The sequence below is a fragment of the Podarcis muralis genome, chromosome 12, assembly GCF_964188315.1.
Source record: "Podarcis muralis chromosome 12, rPodMur119.hap1.1, whole genome shotgun sequence".
Classification (NCBI taxonomy): domain Eukaryota; kingdom Metazoa; phylum Chordata; class Lepidosauria; order Squamata; family Lacertidae; genus Podarcis; species Podarcis muralis.
The window spans coordinates 23,006,425-23,029,385 of record NC_135666.1 but is presented as its reverse complement, the minus strand read 5'-3'; the positions used below and the strand labels follow the sequence as shown (position 1 = coordinate 23,029,385).

Here is a 22,961-nt window from a genome sequence, read left to right as displayed (position 1 = left end):
GCAGGTGATGAGGAAGACCTGTGCAGCAAAGCAACTGCCTTTCGGGGTAGACCAGGGATGGCAAACTTCAGCCGCTGGGGCCAAATATGCCTCTTCTTGGTCTGTCTGCTTAACCCATAGGATTCTCCCCAGGTGACACCTTCCTCGAGTGTTTTCTCCCAGCTGGAATGTGTCCTTGAACTGTGAGAATGCCTCTTGCTTGCCTGGAAGGAGGATCTGGTGTGTTTGTTTGTGCATGTGGAATGGCCACTTTTGGTTTTTGCATGCTGGATGTGAGCATAAACTGAAGAGTCTCACACACTGTTCTGCTCGCTTTTGCATCTGGCCCTGCCTGCTTCTTGGTATGGGGCCACTGGAAAGCTGCCCCATGTGGCCCTTGGGGTAGACAACACTAGGCTAGGTGGGCAGTCTGACCTGAGACAAGGCAGCTCTCTGTGACATGAGATTCCCCAAGTTTATAAATCCTCTTAGAATTAAATGCGCTGGAGTTCCAAACTTGGGAACTGAAGTGCGGGAGCACAATGCAGTCAGGTGCAAAGCCCCTCTTCAGTTTCTGCAACAGTTGATTCCTGCAGCTTATTTGCAGCTGAACACACGCCTGTACAAGTATTGTAACTAGTGTTATCCCCACCCACCAGATTTAGACCTTTGAAGAACTTTTCTTCAAGTAAAACTCAAATCAGTTCACAACATGAAAACATACTATGCAGTCAGCAACACCAACCCCCCAAAAATGTGGGTTCCCTCGCCCCAGCCACCTTTGCCACACTCCAGTTTTATGGCATGCTCTGAAGGAGTGCATTTGATGGCCACTGGATTTGGGTCTTAATCAAAATTCAATCTGGAGAAAACACAGTTTTCCCCACGGGAAGCAGAGGGACAAGGGGAAGAGCGAATAAGCCCTGAGCAGCCAATAAAAGTAACTGGATTTGGTGGACTAGTGACTGAAGGATGTCTGGCTATGATTCAACCTGGGAACCAGATCCCTGCTCTGTCCAAAAAGTTTCTGCCTCTTGTAAAATATTCAAAATAGTTTACTGGGCTCAACAACCAGGAGACCTTTTCATGCTGATCACTAGCAGAAAGTCTGGTCAGTGGAACATAGGAAGCTGCCTTATACTGAGTCAAGTAATTGGTACAGCCAGCTCAGTATTGCCCACACTAACTGGCAGCTGCTCTTCAGGGATTCCAAGAAGGATCGTGGACATCCAACAATGCGGGATGTTGGGAGATTCAAGACTGATAAAAAGCAGTCCTTTAGGCAGTGCATAAACTCAGGAGGAAGCAATGGCAACCAACCTAGATGGCATTAAAAGAAGATTAGACAAATTCATGGAGGAGATGGGTTACTAGTCATGAAGGAGGGCAGCAGTGCAGTTGCTGGAAACCACAGGAATGGGGAGTGCTCTTGTGCTCGAACTCTGCTTGCAAGTTTCCCACTGGCTGGCCACTGTGAAAACAGGCCTCCATGGGTCAATTGGCCTAATCCATGGAGGCTCTTCTTATGTTCTTGGGTCTCTCCCAACCTTAGTTGGAGATGAGGAGACTGAACATGCAACCTTCTGCTTGCAAAGCAGATGCTCTTCCATCCCAGGATGTTCTGAAGCATCTCTAGGAATAAGGACGCTGGACTAGATGGCTCCCTTCTCCAACATGGTGCCTTCCAGTCCTTGTTGGACTACAACTCGAGACAGCCCCTTGCCAGCATGACCTGATGGGTGTGGTAAGTCCAGCAAGGAGGTCAGGAGGTCAAGGCTCCATCCGGCGGGCCACTCCCTCGCTACGAATGCCCTCCACCATTACCAGACGGCTGAGCTCCCTTCCTCTGAACTTGAAGCCAGAAGACCCCTTCCTCCCAGAGAGGCCGGCTCCCGGGCCACCAGGCGTCGGGATTGGGCGCCGGCCCGCCTTCCCCCGGGGCCGCTCTCTCGCCCTCGGAAAGGGGTGGGGGGTTGGCGCGGGGATGGAGGTGACGCAATGCCTGCAATCCCGAGGAGAGCTGCGCAGCGGCGGCCTGAGCAGAGGGCGCGCTCCGAAGGCGAAAGGGAGGCGCCGCTGGGGCTTCTGGCGCGCGTGCGGCTCCGCCCCTGCCGGCCGGCCGAGCTGAGGCGAGGGGGCTGAGGCGCCTCCTATCAGTAGAGCTCTGCGCCGCTGCTCCAGCCCGCGCGGCTGCTTGCAGGTGAATTGAAAGTCGTTGGCGGGGAGGGAAGGACACAGCCGCCTCCTCTGCTTGCTTCTGCCTCTGCTGCTGCTGCGTCCTGGTGGGGCAGCTGAGGCGCGTGAAACCCGCACCCCCAGCCGAGCCCGGCGGCGTTTCTCCTTCTGCCGCTGCAGGGCAGCTGCTGCGCTGTGCCCGTGCCCAGGAGGCGCCCGCCTCAGGGGAGGCACCGGCCGGCCAGGCATGTCTTCGCCGAGGGGCTCCCCGCTCGCCAGAGACCTCGACGGAGCGGGAAGGACAGGCAGCCTCAAGCGCGCAAGTAAGTCTCCCCGAAAGTTTAGCCTTCGCAGCCGGGGGTGGGGTGGGGTGGGGTGGGGGAGGCCGTATGGTTTGCTGTGAGATAATCTGCTCTCCGCATAGTTTCTGGGTTATGATGACTCGGCGGCAGTCTGCACATGCTCAGAGGCGCGCTTATCTTTATTGCTTCACCTTTCCCGCGCCTTAGAAATAGATCCCTTTCCAATACACTCTAGCCTGTAATTGGTGCCCCGGTTAGTACCAGCTGCGGAACTGAGCCCGCGTCTCGCAACCTTCCTGCGTGCCTAAGAATGGCTCAAGGCTCTCCTGTCTTTCGTTTCGACGGCTGGAGGAAGGACTTCACTTGCGCCTATGGATAATGAGAAGCCGTCTTGTGTCCCCTAAGCTTTGGGGAAGACTGGCTAGAGTGGGTGTGGGGAACATGTTACCCGTGGATGTGGAAGGAGATTTCTCGGAGCAGGAGGGAGGCTCTTCCAAGTCCGGTTAAGGAGACTTGAGGCTGTAGTCTTCTGTGCACTTAAACGTGGGAGTACATCCCATGGAACACACTGGGATTTGCTTCCATTTAAACGTGCTGTAGGATTGAGTTGTGTGTGTGGTTCAGTGGGTGATAGCCACACAAATGGGGGTGGGGTGGGGTTTAAGGGGACTGGTCACTCTTTTGTGCCACTTTCCTTGATCTCCTCAAACCAGCCATCCCCTTGTGAGAGCATTCTTGGTTGTGGGATAACAAGAGACTTTGACATATTAACTGTGTGGTGAGAACTGGGAGACTGTTTCTGTTCTGTTCAAAGACACATTTTTTTTTTTTGCATGGCAAACTTTACTAGCACTTTGGAAGGGCAGAATTCTAAGGGTTGGAGAATGCGGTATGTGTGGGTCCTGCCACCCAGGAATCAACCAGATTTCAGATTTGGTTTTTGCACCCCTGCATTTCCATCGCTCATCCCTGTCCATCCATGATATGGTCATGGCCATCTAGTGTGATGCTGATTTTGCTGATCTTACCTTGGGATCATTCACTGTTTCCTTTTTTCTCCCAATCTTTCCTCTTCACCTCTTCACCCATCCATCATCTGCAAGGAGGCTAATTTGGGAGCCAGTGGTGACCTTGGAGCAATCTTCCTAGCCAGTAGACCTATAGAACATGCACCTTCTCTCTGGGCTGCAGTCTTCTGCTTCAGGCAGGGTTCTGGCAACCTTGGACTTTGGATTCTACATGCATTATTTGTATGTGTATGTATGTATAATCTTTCCCTGGGACCAAGTCCTTCGCTTCAGTGCTTATTCTGCTGTGCTTTTGGCTCGCGTTGCCCTTGAGCAAGGGATTTGGATTAAGTTGCCCAAACTTCTTTCTCCTAGGCAAACTTCACCGCTTGTGCTCTGTAGTTGGTGGCTGGCTCCGACTGCAGCGAGTTAAATGCTGCTGCTTCTTGCCCCGTGGATATATGCTGAGCTCTGCAGAAGGACCTGCTACAGCAGCAGTTTGCATTGGCAGATAATCTTCTGGACTTGTTCCTTGTCTGATGCAGGGGAGCAGTTGCCTGAATGATGGGAATTATAACCTTTGGTTCTAGGCAGCCTTTTGGGAAGGAGGTAATTTAGGTACCTTTTGAGATTAACACTGTTTTAATTAACTCGAGCAGGCTAATCGCTGGGCACAGGATTGGTTCAGGCTGTTACCTGAAAATGGGAAAAAGGCATACTAAGAATAGTGAAATAATACTGTGTCCTTTTAATTGGGTTGATTTTTTATACTCCAATGACTTCCTGCCTATAATTTGAGACCCCTTTTTAGCCTCTAATAAATAGTAGCTACCCTTGAGAGATTGTTTGCATCTATACACCACGGTTGGAAGGCTCTGCAATCATAAATACTTTATTGTGCAAAATTACCCTTCTTATTATAAGATGCATGAGGAGTTGCTGCTGCTGCTGCTGCTGCTGCTGCTGCTGCCACCTCGCAGAATGGAGATCAGTGTTTCCTTAGGTAAATTTGTCTGCATGACTATATATACCTTTTATATGTAGTACTTTCTAGCATACCAGGTATTTTGCAATCATTGACTTGCATCCTAGGGGAGGTTAACATAAAAATAAACTTTCAAAAGGAAAGTTTCTCCTCCTTACTGCAATACACAGAAATGATAACATTTGCAGAACGCAGCCACTGCTTCAGCCATAAAAGCAGAGATTAAAATCACAGAGGTGATGAACCTTTCCTTATTTTTTCCAGGCGTCATCAGGTGCTAAAAAGATAACAAATGCAGGGTCAGGCAAACTTCCCCAGGGAGAGAGTTACAAAGCCATAATGCAGACCCTATTTCTGGCTACCACCTACCTAATGTCTTGATGACTGGGAAACACAGAAAAGAGCCTCTGAGGCAGATTGCAAAGCAGGGCTTTTAAAAAAAGAAAAATGTAGAACTGCCCGGTGGTACGTGGTTACAATTTGCATGCAAAACACACACTGCTGTGACACACCTGTGTGTTTTCCTAGTCTATGCATATGTGCATTCTTGCCACCACATTTAGAAACCTACGTAGAGTAGGATAAAATCCTTGGAGCTGGAATTTGACAACACTAATACAGCAGAGTGTTATACCTAGACACAAATGTTTCATGTAGCTTTGACCCCAAAAGGTATTTGTTAAGAATGCCGTATTGGATATTATTGGAATAATAACATTGACAACTTTGCATGGCTTATCAGGAAAGGGGCGGGGTCTCCGTGTTCTAGAATTATTTCCTTCAGATAAAAAATATTGGTGAATACAGTGGTACATCGGGTTACAGACGCTTCAGGTTACAGACACTTCAGGTTACAGACTCCGTTAACCCAGAAATAGTACCTCAGGGTAAGAACTTTGCTTCAGGATGAGAACAGAAATCGCGTGGCGGTGGCACGGCAGCAGCGGGAGGCCCCATTAGCTAAAGTGGTACCTCAGGTTAAGAACAGTTTCAGGTTAAGAATGGACCTCCAGAACGAATTAAGTTCTTAACCCGAGGTACCACTGTACTCTGTCAAGCAGCCTTTCTCAGCCTTGGGTCCCTAGATGATGTTGGGCTACCAACTCCTATGATTTCTTGCTAGCATGGTCAGTGGTCAGGGATGATAGGAGTTGTAGTTCAAGAACATATGGGGACCTAAGCTTGAGAAAGGCTGCTGTAGAGGGTAGCAGTGGAGTCTGTTGGGAGTGTTTTTGGCAGGGGGAGGTGAAATGGGCATGCTTGATCAAGGTCTGGAAGTCTAAGGGAGGTTGGGCTTCTTAATTTACTTTTCAAATTGATCTCATACACTTTTTACATCACCCAACATAACACAGCTTACATTTTAAAATATTCTTATTCAAATGCTCATTTTGTGTATGGCTGCCCAATAAACAAGGGCTTGGGCTTGCTTATATGTAAGAAGGTATTTATAGATTGTACAGGGCTTTACTATATGTGTGAACTGAAACAAAAAAACTTAACTGCTGTACAATAAAACCTTATAATAAAGTAACACTAAACAGTAGCTGTACCAGTGCTAGATAATTCCCAGCTTAACATGTTGTTTATTGTTTAGTCGTTTAGTCGTGTCCCACTCTTTGTGACCCCATGGACCAGAGCACGCCAGGCACTTCTGTCTTCCACTGTCTCCTGCAGTTTGGTCAGACACTGCAGCTTCACATAATCATACTAAAATCAGAATGAACTGACTCTTAACTGATAAAAGCCATAGTAAAAAATTGGCTATTTAAACCTATTTACAAACCTCAAGAAAAAGAACCTGTTTTAACTCTGTTGCATCCCATAGCTGTGAGGCCACAAACAAAAAGGCCCTGTTACCACCCTTTCAGATTGTACCCAGAAATGAACTAAGGTCTTCTAAAAAACTGGCTTGATGCCTTCCATTTCCCCCGCTCCTAGTCAGTAATGTGTATGTTGTATTTAGAACTATTTCTGTTCAAAGGCAGCCCCATGCTTGATAAACTGCAGAACGAAGGAGCATTTCTGCCAAGAGGCGGGTGGTAGACCAAACAGGGAAGTGGGTGGAATTCAGACTGTGTGGAGTGTGGGCTGAGGGATTGTTATGTTCATGTTGGCTCACCTACTTCATTTATTTATCACCAGCTGTATAATAACGAAGGGCTGTAGCTCAGTGGTAGAGCAGGTTCCCAGGTTCAATTCCTGGCATTTCTAGGCAGGGCTGGGAGGGACTTCCTGTCAGAAATCTGTTTGCTTGCCAATATACAACAGCTGTGTGAAGCAAGGCAGCACAACTGTTACTCCTCTGCTTTTCTTAGGCCTACCAAAATGTCACCAAGCTTTCAAGTTCTCCAGAATGCTTTATTAGGCTATATGGCTGGGGTCAGCATATTCAGCAGGGGGCCAGTCCACTGTCCCTCAGACCTTGGGGGGGGGGGGGGATAATAATGAACGAATTCCTATGCCCCACAAATAACCCAGAAATGCATTTTAAATAAAAGCACACATTCTACTCATGTAAAAACATGCTGATTCCTGGGCCGTCCGCAGGCTGGATTTAGAAGGCGATTGAGCCGGATCTGGCCCCTGGGCCTTAGTTTGCCTATCCATGTTATATGGCATACTAATTCATGGAGAGGAGAGAGGGAATAAGTTGACTGATGGTGAAGCCGTAGGAACTTTTGTCGCATTTTTATTTTATTTAGATACTGCTCTAAAATGGATTTTTCTTCTTTTTAATGGGCTAGAATGGCTACCTTTACTTCTTGTTCCCCTGTTTCAGCCATATTCAGCTGAACTCAGTGCTCTATTTCTCTCTGTTGCTAAATTCAGCACTACCCTTGTTATCTCCATAGCAGAACACTCCTCTGAATGACTGCGCCCCAAGCTACCCTTCCCCGAATGGCAGGAATATAAGCCAACCATCCTGGAGGGTTAGCAGGAAATCGGTTTAACATAGGATAGCCACCCAGCAGCTGTGACAATACAGTTTTCTATCAGTAGAACTTTTTATTCTTTAAATATCCACTTAGTTTCAGGTTTGTTGGGCTTTGCACCTCACTTGTGATGGGCATTCTATTCACAGGCAGCAACCATTTTGCAAGTGCCCAGTTGATGTGCGACCACCGACATGTGCATTGTTTTCAGACCTGGAAGGGGGTGGAACAGGCTTACATGTGACCACTGAAACACACCACGATCCAAAACGCAACCCCTGCACAAACAGGGAGTTGCCCTGTCTTTGTTTTATACACCCCACCGCTTTTACTTGTTCTCTGGGCGACTTACAAAAAGTCAAAATGACAATAAGGTAACATTAAAAACTAGAACATTAAAACACCACCATTAAAGGGCAATGTAAGGAAAGGAGTCGGTGGAACTAAAACGAAAAATCCAATGCAAAGTGGCATAAAAGCAATGTAAAGAGATTTAAGAAACCTGAGATAATAAAAGCCTTTGTTTGGCTTTGATCTCCCCATGGAGAACATTCTTTAGTCAGGGTGCCACCACTGAGCAGGTCTTTCCTTCTGCATTTCAAATGGCAGGGACATTTGATTTAAAAATAATAATAATGAGTAATTTGGTTTTTTTAAAATGTTGGTGCAGAGGGGTGGTGTTCTTAGGTCAGGATCTTGTGGATACATCCAAATGCTCATCTATACAAATATGCCAGGTCTTCCACAACTTTGTAACCACAGCTCCTTGCAGTTCATTGGGTGCTGCTTCCCATAATCCCAACCCTTTTCGGGTGTAGGAAGGGGGAGACCTGACAGCCCTCTCTGATCAAGTGTTTGTGGTCTTCGCTTCAGTGCGTGTTCACTTTTCCTAATTGAAAGTACTTCTCTGTCCCAAAGGCTGCATTTCTGAACAATCCAAAGCTTCCCTCACTCATGTGTTTCTAAACAAGTCTCTCTCTTTCTCGTTTTTATAAAGGATCTAATCTCATTGCATGTAGCCCAAAGGTTTCGCTAAAAGGGTAAACACAGTGGATGTTTATAGAAGTAAGAACGGACAAACTAATAATGTGGTGATGGCTGCTGTGTGAGAAAATCATGAAGGCAGGCCTACTGTCAAAACCGTACATCCTTTGGCAGCTGCTGAAGGCCCCACAGGTGCTTAACCCCTGCTCTGAGTTGCCATGCTTAGCCTGTTTGTCTTTCCCAGACTGCTTTTTGACAGTTTAAATGGTGGGCTGCTTGCAGCCACCTGCTGCAGACTGTACAGTTGCTGCCTAATATAGCCACTGGAAATCCTACCAAGTTGGATTTTGCCTGTGCCTCCTCCAGCCTGGCACCAGCCCTGAATGAAAGAGTACATCTCCGCTGCTATGATCCAGAATAGCTAAATGGAACTTCCATCTACAAAGGCAAGTATGGTGAGCCCTTGGGCCTGCTGATGTTGTTGAACTACAATTCCCATCATCCCTGGCCACTGGCCATGCTTGCTTGGACTGATGGGAATTGTAGTCCAGCAAACCTCTGGCAGGCCAAAGGTTCCCAAAATGTGACCTAAAACAAAGTGAATTGGTTTTTGGTTGCCCCACCATAGCCACTGCCTTAAACGTATTTCCAAAAGATTGAATTACTGAATTGACAGGACTCTTTGGAGAACCTGGTGGGGAAAGATTTGACAAGTGTGCCGAGTCACCAATCTGGCAGCTCAATGTCTGTACCCACCCAACTTCCTCAAGGGAGAAGCCGAAGGCAAGAGGTAAGAGGAAGTAAGATTGGAATATGATTGACTATGTTTAATTAAAGAAGTACATTTATTAAGAACATGCAGGATGCAACACTGCAACCCACCTTGGGACTGACAGTTATGAGTAGCGTGGGATTGATTTATTTTTTTTAAAGAAAAAAATGTCAATCACTTAAACAATTTGTACAATTTGACTTAGAAATTTTTACAGACTACTAGCACGGGCATGTAGATCGTGTGCAGTGGATCCCTTTTTTGATAACAACCATCATCACCACCCAGGCCAGTGAACATAGTGGTCAGTTTAATGCAAATTGGAGGTTGTATACTGGAAATCGTGACAGATGAAGTTATCTAGAGGCATGCAATGGCCACAGATCTGATTTGTACCCTAATTTGGTATATTGTAAAGCCCCCCCTGCCATTGTTGAGTGTCATATGGGCTAGGAAATTAGTTCAAGTCTTCTCCATTCCCCCCCCCCCCCATTGACTACCAGGAAGTAAAAGAATGGCTATAACTTCATTTCCTTTTAACAGAAGAAGGTGAAATGTGCAGATATACTAACTCTTCCAAAATGTATAAAGCCTGCCAAACTGCACACAAATATGTCCAGGTGTTTTTTGTGCTGGGCAGCCTTAAAAATTTATTTTCTTTTTTTAAAAAAACCTATAGCTTTTTAATTTTGGGTCAGAATTGGATGAAATTCGCAACCCTAAGGGAATGAACCCTGCCAAGTTTCAGAAGGATGACTACAGCATTTTTCCTGCAAAGGCAGCAATTGCAGTCTGAGGATACGTGTGTGTGGGAAAAGGAATAAACAAATCTGTTCCTCGTGTTTTGTGGACAATGGTTCTGCAAATTGCAAGCATGAAAGGGGTGCCCTGGCGAGAAACCTGCTGAATTACAGGCAAATAGGTCCAGGGGCATTTGTGCTAGGAACTTTTAAAAAGTTGATTTGTAGGTGGGAAGAAATAAAAAGGGATTGTTTTCCAGAGAAAAGCATTCCCTTTGATTACAAGCTTGGCCCTTTGCCCTCTCCCCATTCTGGGGCTTGCTCTCATTTCATCCATCCTCTCTCCTTGGCATTGTATGGCAAGCTTAGAGAGGTTAGTTTTTTTTTATTTATTCCAGTAGATACTTGTCAGCACATTTTTCTTTTAAAAATGTTAGGATTGCTAAAGCATAACAAAGCACTTCAGAAGATCCTGGTTCAACTCTTGCCACTTTGTACTGTTGCCCAAGAGCCCTCCAAGGCACCCTACTTCATCTCAGAATTCATGAGCACCTGTTATACTCCTCTGCTAGGCTCTTCATAGGAACTTCACTGTGAAATGGTCACAGTGACAAGACTCACTGCAGGCTGCTAGGCAGGTGAAACAGAGGTCAATTTGTACCGCTGCCCTTTCAGCAAGCAACTTCGGGGTCTGCGTTTAACCAAAGATAAAATTTATTTGCGTTTCCTGTGACTGATTGATGCCTAACTTCCTAATTCGTTGTGACAACATATTAATACATTTTCTTCCTTTAGTTTCAATTTTACCATAGAATGTCTAATAAGCAATTCTGTGGTATGGTGCATTTGGTCTCAAAACACCACCTCTCCCCACCCCCAAACCATACAGTATTTGGTAAAGCAAACATGAAGTGAAACACTTAATCCTGCTCCAAGGTCACCTCTTGACAGTTCATCACTCGTAGTCCGTGGAACAGTTATATAATTACACGCTCAAGATGAGTATATTTCAATTCTTAGTGTAAAACAGAGATCAAGGCATTCTCCTAACTCCTAAAACTTCTGCTACTACAACAAAAATGAGGCATTAGGGTAGCTAAGTGGTTCTCAAACCTTTTCCCCCTGGGCCACACTTTCAGAATAAAAATTTGCTCATGCCACACTGATTTTTTTATTGATAAGACATACATTGGCAGAAGGAAACAACTCCTAGCAGTGCTCGATTTATAACACAGAACACAACTGCTTTATAATATGATCCTGGAACATCCAGAAAGGATAAAACAATGCAGCTACATAGGAATATGAATCATTCCCCAAATATAATTATAAATGAGCTTCTTGCATACATACCTTAAGTATGTATATAAACTCATTGAGGTATGTGAGTTTCCTTTTGCTGGGCAATCTCATTTATATCAGGTCTAGTTTGAGACCAACAAACTCTCATCTTCTCATCAACACAAAGAAACCTTTCTCTTTTCTGATCTTTCATATTTGGCAGTTGATAATCGCTGTTCACAACAATATGTCATGGAGAACTGCGGAAGAATTGCCAGTGCTATTCTCCAGCACTCTTTTCAGTCAACTATTCTGGATCTCAGCTAGGATTGTTCTCAGTATAACTTGATGCTCTTGCTCTCTTTTTGAATATCTATTAGATTCTGCAAAAATAATAATAAAAAAATTTTGATACTGTAATATACTACACTGAATTGTTCAAATGTTTCTTTGATTGGCCTTGAATACTCCTGTCACGCTTGCCATTCTCTCCTTCCACACCAGTATGGCGTGCCACACCCTTTAAGAACCGCTGGAGTAGCTGTATTTTTTAAATTGTCTAATTTTCAACCGACTATTTAGAAGAAATTAGCTGTCATATTATCAGAAACAGTCTACTGTGGTATGTCTTAACATTGCAGTGCCTACAAAAGAAAATAGTCTCCTTTTATCTTTGCAGATGTATGTACTAAATTGTTCTTCTAATTTGTTTTACTTCTAATTGACTGCCTTTTCTACAGACTGCTTTTGAAATGAGATGCAGTCATTTGAAGATGAAAAAAATTGCACTTGGCTGCTGTGTTTTAGGAGACCTGCCACACACACACACACACACACACACACACACACAGTGTGTTACATGGACATTTTCTCTCCGGTAGGAAGTATTTGTGACTAAAGAGTACATATGCCCTTGCTGTATGTTACTCGGCTGAAAATCCCATATGTATTTCTGCTATTGTTGATGGCATTTAATTGAAATATCCGTCCTGTTAGGATTGTGGCTGTAACTTCAGGACAAAGTGGCAGGAAAAGATGTCTGCGTCAAATGTGGCATTGTGAGGTGTTAGGAGAAACTGCCAAGGCTGTTTGTGATGATGTCGGGATTTTGTGAACTCCCTCTTGACTGTCAAGTAGCGCGCTTGTCATCTGCCGAGTTGCTAAGGTCACCTCTAGATGCGAGAAGGGACAGTTCAATATCACACAAGATTGTGTGAAGCAGGAGGCGTAGTAATAGTAGGCTCAGGACCCCAGCATGCAAAAGACGTCCACCCAAGTAAAACCGTATTCACCACCAGCAAGTCGACAGACTCTCTGAGCCACATTGGAGCTGACAGTGGAATTCAGAACCAGTAATTCTTTCGTCGTACTTTCGTTTTCTGATTCTGCTCTTGACCTCTGGTCAATCACTCTCTCACCCCATTTCAGACTCCCCATGCCTGCCTACAGGAGTGAAGAACCTCAGGTCTAGGCTGAATGTGGTCCTCTACACCTTTTTTTCTGGCCCTTGGGAATGTCATCATGCCATGGTTTCCCCAGGGAACACCCATTAGTGGTCCTGTTTTATGCTCTTCACATGCTTTTATTTTATGAAATGTGCTCCTGAACTGTGGTAGGCTTGAGCTGTGTATTTGTAGGAATCTCATGACTTTCGCATGGTTGCTAGTGTACAAAGAATCATATCCTTGGCTCTGCCAATTGTTGGCTTTGTGGCCCCTGAATGGTTGCTCAGTAAAGAATGTGGCCCCTTGGGCTGGAATATTCCCCACCCCTGCTCCATTAACTTTCTTCTGGAAGCTATATTTCCAATAAGCAGCACTCTGGGCCTTCCAGTTTTTCTCTCTTGCTCAGGGCCAATCTTCTGAGCTTCCCTGCCTCTCCTTCCGGCTGTAGCCTTTGCCCAGGAGGGGCTCCCGTGGGGCTTTTGTCTCTTCACAGCATGGTCCCTAAGGATTAAGTGGCTCAGAAGATGAACATAACAAGAAATGGCATCAATCTGGAGGTAACAATAGAGGATCAGAGAGGGGGGGGGGTGGATTGATAAATCGAAGGAAGAAGTTATGTACTGTTAAATGAGAAAAGTGGATTTAATTGTTTTGTAGACTTGCAAGATAATTTTTACAGTGTTCTCCCTGCTGAAGAGTTAGTTTATAAGGATGCTGTGGAAATCTGAAGGGGTCTGATCCATTGCCATGAAACAATGATTTTCTCCAAATATTTTGTTTTATACAATACTATGAAGGTTTTGGCACATGTTGCAAAGTGTGCTAGTTAAAGGGGAGTGTTTTATATTGTAGATGCTCATCCCTAAGAATCTGCAATAGAGGAGCTTTATTTGCTTCACTGTTTGCTGCCAAATGGCTATAGAATGGAGAGAAAGAATGTTGTTGTTTTTGGTCTATTGACATGAAATACTCTCTGGCTCAGGGAACTGATACTAGGATGCACATCTTCTTAAATGGAACCATTTTAAAGAGATGCAGGCAGCATTAGAAAACTGCTTGTTCCTTTACATCGTTCTGATAACACATTGGGACAAAAATTATTAACTTTCATGGATGGATGCATGCATGCATGCTTTAAATTGGCTGTGATGATGACCCAGAACTACCATGGGTCTAAACCACTGAGCCTCTTGGGCTTGCTGATCAGAAGCTCAGCAGTTCGAATCCCCGCAGCGGAGTGAGCTCCCGTTGCTCTGTCCCAGCTCCTGCCAACCTAGCAGTTCAAAATCATGCCAATGCAAGTAGATAAATAGGTACTGCTGTGGCAGGAAGATAAATGGTGTTTCAAGTGCACTCTGGTTTCCATCACAGTGTCCTGTTGCGCCAGGAGCAGTTTAGTCCTGCTGGCCACATGACCCAGAAAGCTGTCTGTGGACAAACACCAGCTCTGTTGGCCTGGAAGCGAGATGAGTGCCATAATCCCATAGTCGACTTTGACTGTACTTAACCGTCCAGAGGTCCTTTACCTTTACCCTTACCATGGGATATAGAGAGAAATTTGGGGAAAACGTGTTGCAGTTGAGCTGGGTGGGGAGAGATGAAATGGTGTCGGGAATTACATTGAAGAAGGTGGAAACAGCAGGCAATTTTAATACCACTCTGTATCTGTTGTGCCCGTCTCTTAAATGAGGCTGTGGATCTGTGGATAAGTAATAGAAAAGTACAGCTGAAATAGCAAGGAACTGGAGCATCATCCCATTGATGACTAAACCTTCTCCAACCTGGTGCCTCCCAGAAGTTTTGGACCACAACTCCTATGAGCCCCAGCCAGCATGCCTCTGCTTGCTGGTGCTGAAGGGAATCGTAGTCCAAAACATCTGGCTGTAACCATAAAGCAACTGAGGCATGCTCATTTACTCATCCAAAAATAATATTAAGAACAGGGCACAAGAGATTTATAATTATAAATCACCATTATAAAACTATTAAAGGTCTCAACAGATTGGGATGGGAGAAAAATGGTTTCTCTCTGTGTACGTAGAAGTAAGGAGGCAGTCAATGAAAATGGTTTCTGGTAGTTGCAGGACAGATGAAGTCCTTCTGCATAATGATTTATTTGGGGACGTGTTATCAATTGAATGAGTGTGTGTGTGTGTGTGTATGTGTATGTGTATGTAGGGGCTATAACCAGTAACTGAACTGGGGATAAAAGTTGGTTTCTGAACCTGTTTAAAATGGGAGACTTGGATTAACATTTAGTTTCAATGTTTTCATTAATGCCATTTAAGAGAGGGTGGCAAATAGATGGACTTTCCCTCTGAGAGGGGAACAGTTTTGCAAGTAGAGGGAAAACAGTGGCAAGCCATCCCTGGATTCTTTTACCAAAGTTAAAAGGAGAGTAGTGCTGTGTCTTCAACAGCCCAATGTGACGTAACTTGCCTCTTCTCTCATCTGTCTTAATGACATTAGATCTCTAGGTAGCAGAGTAATTCACCTACGTCTAATGGATGGGGGTTTAGAGCCTGAAATGTATCAAAAGCCTTGGGTAATAGTCTAATCCAGATGTTTGTTGAACTACAGCACCCATCATCCCTGATCATTGGCCATACTGGTTGTGACTAATAAGTTCAATAACATCTGGAGGACGCTGTGTTGACAACCCCAATTAATGAGCCTCTTCTCCTTGTACCTAAATAACTCCCCTCTCTCATTCTGACAAAGCTGAAACATGTGTCACTTTTATGCTCCCTTGGCATGCTCAAGCAGTTCTCATAAACCTTGGGGCTCCTTGGGAAGAAGGAGCATGCTTCTTGTTCAGAGCAAATAACCCACCTTGGGTATCTTTAGTTAATAGCTAGTTCTGGAAATAGTAGAAACTCTGTATTGAAGCAAGTTGAGTGACTACAAATAAAATTCTTTGGAGTTGTACTGTGCAAATGGCAGGGCTGTTGCATAATTTAGGACTAAAGTGAAGGATGGTAAGAATGGGTCTTTATTAATACCGGGGCATTTATTAATTGCTTTAGGAAATACTGTATGGTATAGAGCGTCTAGATGTAAGAAGCTTCTATGTGCATTGTAAGATGTATCAGAGAGTGAATTCAGTAGCTACTTGAATGGCGTAAAAGCTTTTGACAGCATCCTGCACAAAGTAGAACACTAGCCTGAAGAAACACTTGAGTTATTGGACTGAAATAGAAGGTACAAAAAGCCATAGACCTTTCTTTTTAAAGGCTTGTGGATACAACAGCATAAACTACTTTGCAGTTCTTGCATTTATGCTTCTGTTGTGATGCAATCACTCTGACTTTTCCCTTGGTTTGCTTCACTTCACTTGCCAATTAGAGAAGAACTATTTAGGAGGCCCAACTACCAGAAGTTGTGATATAGCTGTCTGGAAGGTAGTGCTTTCAATGTGCAGCATGCGTTTGATCTTTCCAGACAAACTGCTTTTTACTTGGCAAATCCTTAGGAGAGAAAAATGCTTTTCAACTTTGTTGTATTATTACCTTTTGAGAAATAGCTATTGCATAGTACAGCAGCAGCTAATCTCAATGAAGGCAATTAAACTGCCCTTGTACTTTATGTGATAGCTTGCTGCACATAAATTTTAACACCTAAACTTTGATTTTCTTCCTTATTGGCACACAATATTTATTAACACAGAACTGAGTTGAAAGTGTGCTTAGTTCTTACACATGAGTCAGTTTGGTGTTGTGGTTAGAATGTCAGACTAGGACCAGGGAAACCATGGTTCAAATCCTCACTTAGCCAGGAAGTTCACTGAGTGATCTTGGGCCAATCACTGCCTCTCAGCCTAACCTACTTCACTTAGTTAACTTAGATCCATTCATTTTAATGTGTCTACTTTGACTAGAACTTAGTTGGATGCAACCCACTTTCTTGCACAATGTCACATAGAAATTTCTTCTTGCTCTTGTGCTGCAGTTTACTGCCAGAACTTCTTCCACTAGTGCCTCTTGGCACCCAACCAACCATTAGCTGTGATTCCTGCATTGCAGGGTATAGGACTAGATTCCTTGCAACTCTGCAGGTCTATGATTCTATAACCCTACATGTTTAAAACTGCATTCAACCTTACTGCATTGAAGTTCCCAGCTACGATGATCAAAATGGAGTCAAAAATAGACATTTGTGTGTCACTGAAGAACATTCATTTGAATCACTTTGAGGTTTTTAAAAGAAGTTGAGATGAGTAATGTCCTTAAGCAGACAAAATTTAGTAGGCTTGTTGTGAATGGGAAAGGTCAAAAGGGAGCTGCGTTGCATTGTAAGTCTCACATTTGCTAATTACCTGGGGATTTCTGGTGACACTTAAAAGTCAGGGTGAGAAAATTAGGGGAGACATGGGTATGGTGAAGGGCCTGCAATGCTTTCACTGGCCTGCTTCACGTATCATGCTAAAAACCACTTTCCCCTGACCTTGGGTTCCCAGCATTATCCCAGGGGGGATGGGATTTGTAGATAAGAACATAAGAAGAGCCCTACTGGATTGGACCAGGGTTTACTCTAGTACACCATCCTCTTCTCAAAGTGACCAACCAGATGCTTATGGGAACACTGCAAGCTGGGCCTAAATGCAGCAGCACACTCTCCACTAGATTCCCAACAACTGGTACACAGACGCATATGGCTTCTAGCAGTGGCAGGAGGACATAGCCGTCATGGCTAGTCACCATTGATAGCCTTGTCCTTAATGACACTGGACTAGTTCACAGGTCACTGTAAAGCGCAGTTGAGCTTAACAACACATTGAGCTTCTGCACAGGGCTAAAATTTCAGGTGCCTTGCTGCTACCCTGCTTCTCGTGCTACTGCGTTGCTGTGAGCTAAGGCATGGTTTTTGCTTAGCGTTATGTCTGAATCCTGGCTTGTGCTTTGTTTCCCCTAACAAGCTGTTTCAGCAAGCCAACAACCGCCCTTTGGTTACAGCTTGTGGTGTCTTTGGATAGAAATTTCATTTTTTTACTTAACTAAACTTGTATCGTCTGAATCCGACAAACTGTTGTTCATGTGAACTATGGTTGGTTTTAATCAAGTCAACTTCAAACCCTTGGTTATAAATCTGTCTTGTTTAAACAAATTGTAGTTAACATTAACCAGATGTAAGGCCTTGGATGTCATGCTAAACTGTGGTCAGTTGAAAGTGGAACCTTCTGTTTAGGATCACACTTGAGAAGGAGAGGGGTCCCAAGGTCTAGCATGGCTTCTGAATGTTGTCACTGTTACCCTATGTAAGGGATATTGACAAATAGCACTGTTTCAAATACTCTGTACTCAGTTGTGGTATTTTTCACTGAGCAAAGGTCACATCCATATGTATATAGTTCTGTGTTTGTTTTTTTCTACAGAGGCTTAATTTTGCAAATGCATGCTTGTTTCTTAACGTCCTCTTGGCGTCCTCTTCCATGGTTGGAGTCTGGCAGATTTCTTTGGAGATGCAGAAAGCAGAAAGATCCCCCCAGATGTGTGTGTTGAGAGTCACAGGACAGTGTGAGCTGCCAAGGTAAAGAGTGTGAGGCTGCTGTGAGAGGAGGTAAGAGTTGTTTGAGTCATTTTCAAAACTCTGTGGTGCTTAAGCAGGTGAATCTCTAAGGGCCAAAAATCAGACTCTATTAGAGCTGTGTGTTTAGAGCTTACGATGTGCTTGGTATTACTTCACATAGTGTTACTTCACGCTACAAGATGCTACAGACCTGCTGAGGCTAATAACTAAGCCTAGGAGTGTGGTAGAGAAGCTCTGTGCCCAATCTTGCTATTATGATTTAACAAAGTTAGGTAAAGTTTCTATAAGTATTCGGTGAGTTACTCACAGTTCTTCTGCTTGGTTTTTACCCTCGACCACCAGGGTCAGTTATAATTTACTTTGTTTCTGTTTAAACTGAAAATAAATGAAACTTAATAGCAAATGAAAAGTGTATGGTTTTTAAAGGCAATTGTGCTAAATCCATGGCAAGCCAATTCCCTGAGCAGCATGACATATCTGACAATAATTCATGTAATAATAGGTGGTCAGTTGCATGCCAATCCTGTTTCCCCCTGTCTTCTGGGAGTGTTTGGCTTGAGGGCTAAGTTGCGTATGAAAGGGAAGGAATATGAAGATAGGTCTCAGTTGAACTTTTATAAAGTTTTTATATCGCCCTTCGATTCAGAATTTCTAGGCTGGCTTACAGAAAGAGCAAACATGGATTTATTTATTTTTCACATGATTCAGCTAAGCTTTATTTATAGTAATGCTTAAAACTAGCTCTGTGATATCCTTCAGCTCTTAAGAGAATAGATTATATATCTTAATTGGGCTTTTGTAGCAAGAGAAATTGGCTAAGGTTGCAATCCTAACCTCACTTACCTGGGAGTAAACCCCCATTTGAATACAGTAGGACTGACTTCTAAGTAGACATGGTTAGGATTGCACTGTGAGTGGTGAAAGGAAACTGCTGAGCAATTTTGCACCTTTTGCTGCAATATTGAGAATTCTTTTTGGCAAAGCCCTTGCCAAGAGATGTGGGTGGGGATTGCACTTTGCATCTTACAGGAAAGTGCCTTCTGATTGCCTCTTATAAGTAGCTGCTGCAGTCTGCAGCAACATGAGGAACCCAGAAAACGGGTTCCTTGGCAAATGCTTTTACCAAAAGCAGGAATGGCAACCTGATTCTTTGGCAAAAACTGATCTTAGCACTGTTTTTTAGATAACATTTTACTGAATGCTTTCTGAAATGCCACCTTTTGCTGCAAAATACAAACCCCCATACATATTGGTGCTAGTATACATCCTAACAATGGGTTTGGGGCAAATCAGCCTCATCGTTATCTCTTTGCCTTTTCCAGTTGTTTTGTCTGTTGCTGCTGCCTTGTAACATCAAGCATATTGTCACTTTTAGTTTTATTAGTATTATTATTACAAAAAACACCTGTTCTTCCTGAGATGGAATAATAGAATCATAGAAGTGTAAGGGACCCCCAGTGTCATCTAGTCCAACCCCCTGCAATGCAGGAATCCCAACTAGATCATACATGGCAGATGGCCATCCAACCTCTGCTTAAAAACCTCCAAGGAAGGAGAGCCCACCAACTCTGTTCCATTGTCAAAAAGCAATTTCTGCCAGAAGGTTCTTCCTGATATTTAGTAGGAGATGTAGAAATGCACCCTAAAGGAAGCATTTGGGATGTTGCTGCTACTTCATAGTTCTTGCACTTGTATGTGCTGGTTTCGGTGGTCACCTAGAAGTTACTTGAACCACATGTCTATTCAAAAACAAGGCCCAGGGAGTTCAAATTAGACTTACTCCCAGGTAAGTATGGATGGGACTGAAGCCTTGACGATAAGGTTGGGTCTACTGTGGGGGGAGGGACCTGTGGCCCTCCACATGTTGCTGAACTACAACTCCCATCATCCCCAGCCAACATGCCCAATAGCCAGGGGTTAAGGGAGTTCTGGTCCAGCCACCTCTGAAGGGCCGCAAGTTCCCCACCCCTCCAATCCAATGGAGTTGATTAAGGAATTCCTAATGACTTTTATTGCACTGCCCCAGATCTTCCTTCTATTACACTCCCAAGACTCTTGTGTCAGCACTGTGCTGTCTTAGCTGCTTTCTAAATAGCAATTTGTACATCACCTTTGGATATGTGTGTGGAAGATGTCAAACCAACAAACCGTTCCCTTTCCCTAGAGCTCGGGTAGAGGAGAATCAGAGTACTGTAGTTGTTAAGAGTGTTAGATTACAGCCAGTGGGGCCCAGACTAAAATCTGCAGCATTAATTAAACTGGTTGACCTTGGCTAGTTCCTATCACTCCATCTACAAAGCAGAACCATGAATGCCACCGGGAGCCCTGTAGAGAGGGAAGTGTTGGATATAAATGTGGTTAATGATGATAGCTGGGTGTAACTCCTAACCCACTCCTAGCCCATGATACAAACACTCCTTTGTGTGTATGTATCTTGACATTCTACTCAAGATGTAAAGTTTGGATTTTATTAGTAATGTAGCTTTCCTGCTTGTGTTTATTGCCCAGTGCTGTAGGATCAGTGCTGTTTTCCACATGTAAAGCAATTTTAAAGGTTACTGGGGTGAGTTCTGCCACTGTCTACGAGCACAAATAAAGCCTATAAAAACATTGCTGGCAACATTTTTGGACCAAATCTCAATCAGTCAATCAATCAATCAATCTCTCCCCACCCCCTTTGGGTTGGTGGTGAGAAGGTTTTGCGTCAATATTTTATGTGTTTGCCTGATGTACTTAAAAATTCTGAGGGGATATTTGTCAAGGGCATTAAACAAGGTTAAGCTTGATTGAGTGTATATCAGATGTACAAGTGTGATGCTGTAAAATATTAAAGCAGAGCTGCATTTTATCTTTTTCTCCCTCATTGGTTTTGATAACTTCTATATTAAGTAGGAATAATCCTGAATGAAATATTTGATGCATATCTCATCAGAATGGAAAAGTAGATCATAAGGTTGTTTTAAAACTTTTGCAGCAACTTAATTTCTATAAACAAGCAGGAGAGATAAAAAATTAATTACTTGATGAAGATGAGTTGTGGGCTTTTTAAACTCTCCTCCCTTTGACTATGATGATGATTATTGAAGGGATACTTTGAGGAATGCAAGAGAGGTAGCATTTTAAAATACAGTCATACCTCGGGTTGAATGTGCTTCGGGTTGAGCGCATTCAAGTTGCGCTCCGCGGCAACCCGGAAGTAACGGAGTGCGCTACTTCCGGGTTTCGCCACTCGCGCATGCGCAGATGCTCAAAATGACGTCACGCGCATGCGCAGAAGCGGAAAAACACAGCACGCGCAGACGCGTGTCGCGACTTACATTGCGTTTAGGATGCAGGGCTCCAGAACGGATCCTGTTCGCATCCTGAGGTACCACTGTAATGAAAGGGAATATCTGTTACAGAACCAGTATGCAATGGAGGGGCATGTCTTTAGCTACACCTGCATCATAGATAAATCCATTATGACTGTCAAGGCAAAGACTCATGGGAACTGTAGTTTAAGGGTGTTGGGAATTGTAGCTTTCTGAGGATCTACTCTCAGCATCCTTAACAAGCTAGAGTTAACAGGATTTTGTGTGTGTGTGTGCGTGTGCGTAGAGTCATGACTGTTAAGGTGTTATAAGAGTGCCCTAAATGTGTTGTGTGGATGTGACCTTAACCAGGTGCAATCCTGCAGTCTTGCTCCTGATCTCTTAAACATGACTGAATGCAGACATAACATAATCTGATCTAGTTCCTTCCTAGTTCGTTTAGCCACTCCTGCAATGGGAGGAAAGAAGTGGGGCTGAGAAGTTATTACATGTGAATGCAGTCATTGTAGACCCTGCTCCCGATAGGTGGACCAGTGGTGTGACTTGGTAAAAGCCAGCTCATATATGTATTCTTGGAGCTCTTATCTCAAAGAGACATGGAAAATTCTGAGAGCTGTTTTAGACATTGCAAAGGAGCAGCAAGAGAGGAGGCTTCAATGGCTGAGAAAATCTGAAGAGACTCTGAGACTCAGAGAATTTCCTCTGCGTTGAATTTCCTCTACGTCCGGGTAACTGAGAATTCCTTGGAGGCTGCAAAATATTGCTTTGCCATTTCTCATCTTCTGCATTTTGAGATTAAAGGTCTTCATAAATCCCAATGTATCCATCTTAAAAGTTGGATACGCTTAATTAAATGCATAATATCCTGCTTTAAAGTTCAAACCAAGTTCATTGTTCTTGCACAAACCTTGTATCTAAAATGAGGAGTATTAGGAATAGAAATGTGCCGGGTTAGTTTTCTAGCTGAATCTCAAATGTTGTGTTTTAACTCTGTCAGATTAATCAGTGATACTGATGGGCTGCACTAGTGTGTTCTCTCTCTCTCTCTCTCTCTCTCTGTGTGTGTGTGTGTGTGTGTGTGTAAAAACTAAGTATATTCATTCTTTGAACTTTTGACATACTGGAAGCAGAACATCAAAGGCACATGGTTTCATTTAGCATGCATCAGGAGATTTCCAAGAGTAGTATACAACTCAGATCATAAGCAGCTGTTTGCTAATATGACCACAGATAACCTTTCACCTTGGGGAGGAAACTGATATAAATGTCCACCTGTAAGGAATGTGCATTTCACAAGGACTACGGATAATCTTTTTCAGTTTTAATGTGCTAACTACTGGAAAGGAATGCTGCTGACATGGGGAATGTAGTACGACTTCCTTTTTATGTTAACTTTATGTCAAGCACTTTTAAACATGGCCCTTTGCCCATTATCCATCATGTAACGCTGCCTATAGAGCCTCAGATCAATTTATCTTTTAATCTTCAGTTCCCCTTTGACTCGGGCACTTTTCTTTC

The 22,961-nt window shown here is 43.8% G+C and overlaps 1 protein-coding gene across 1 annotated transcript in view; it reads left to right on the top strand.

The window, feature by feature from the left end:
- Positions 1–2,201: 2,201 nt before the first annotated feature.
- The window catches only part of KIAA1217 (KIAA1217 ortholog), a 295,639-nt gene continuing 274,879 nt past the window's right edge, over positions 2,202–22,961 (top strand). Inside the window, 1 exon segment of the mRNA XM_028751294.2 lies at positions 2,202–2,477. Within this exon segment, the coding sequence (XP_028607127.2) occupies positions 2,402–2,477 (76 nt within the window). The 5' untranslated portion in view covers positions 2,202–2,401.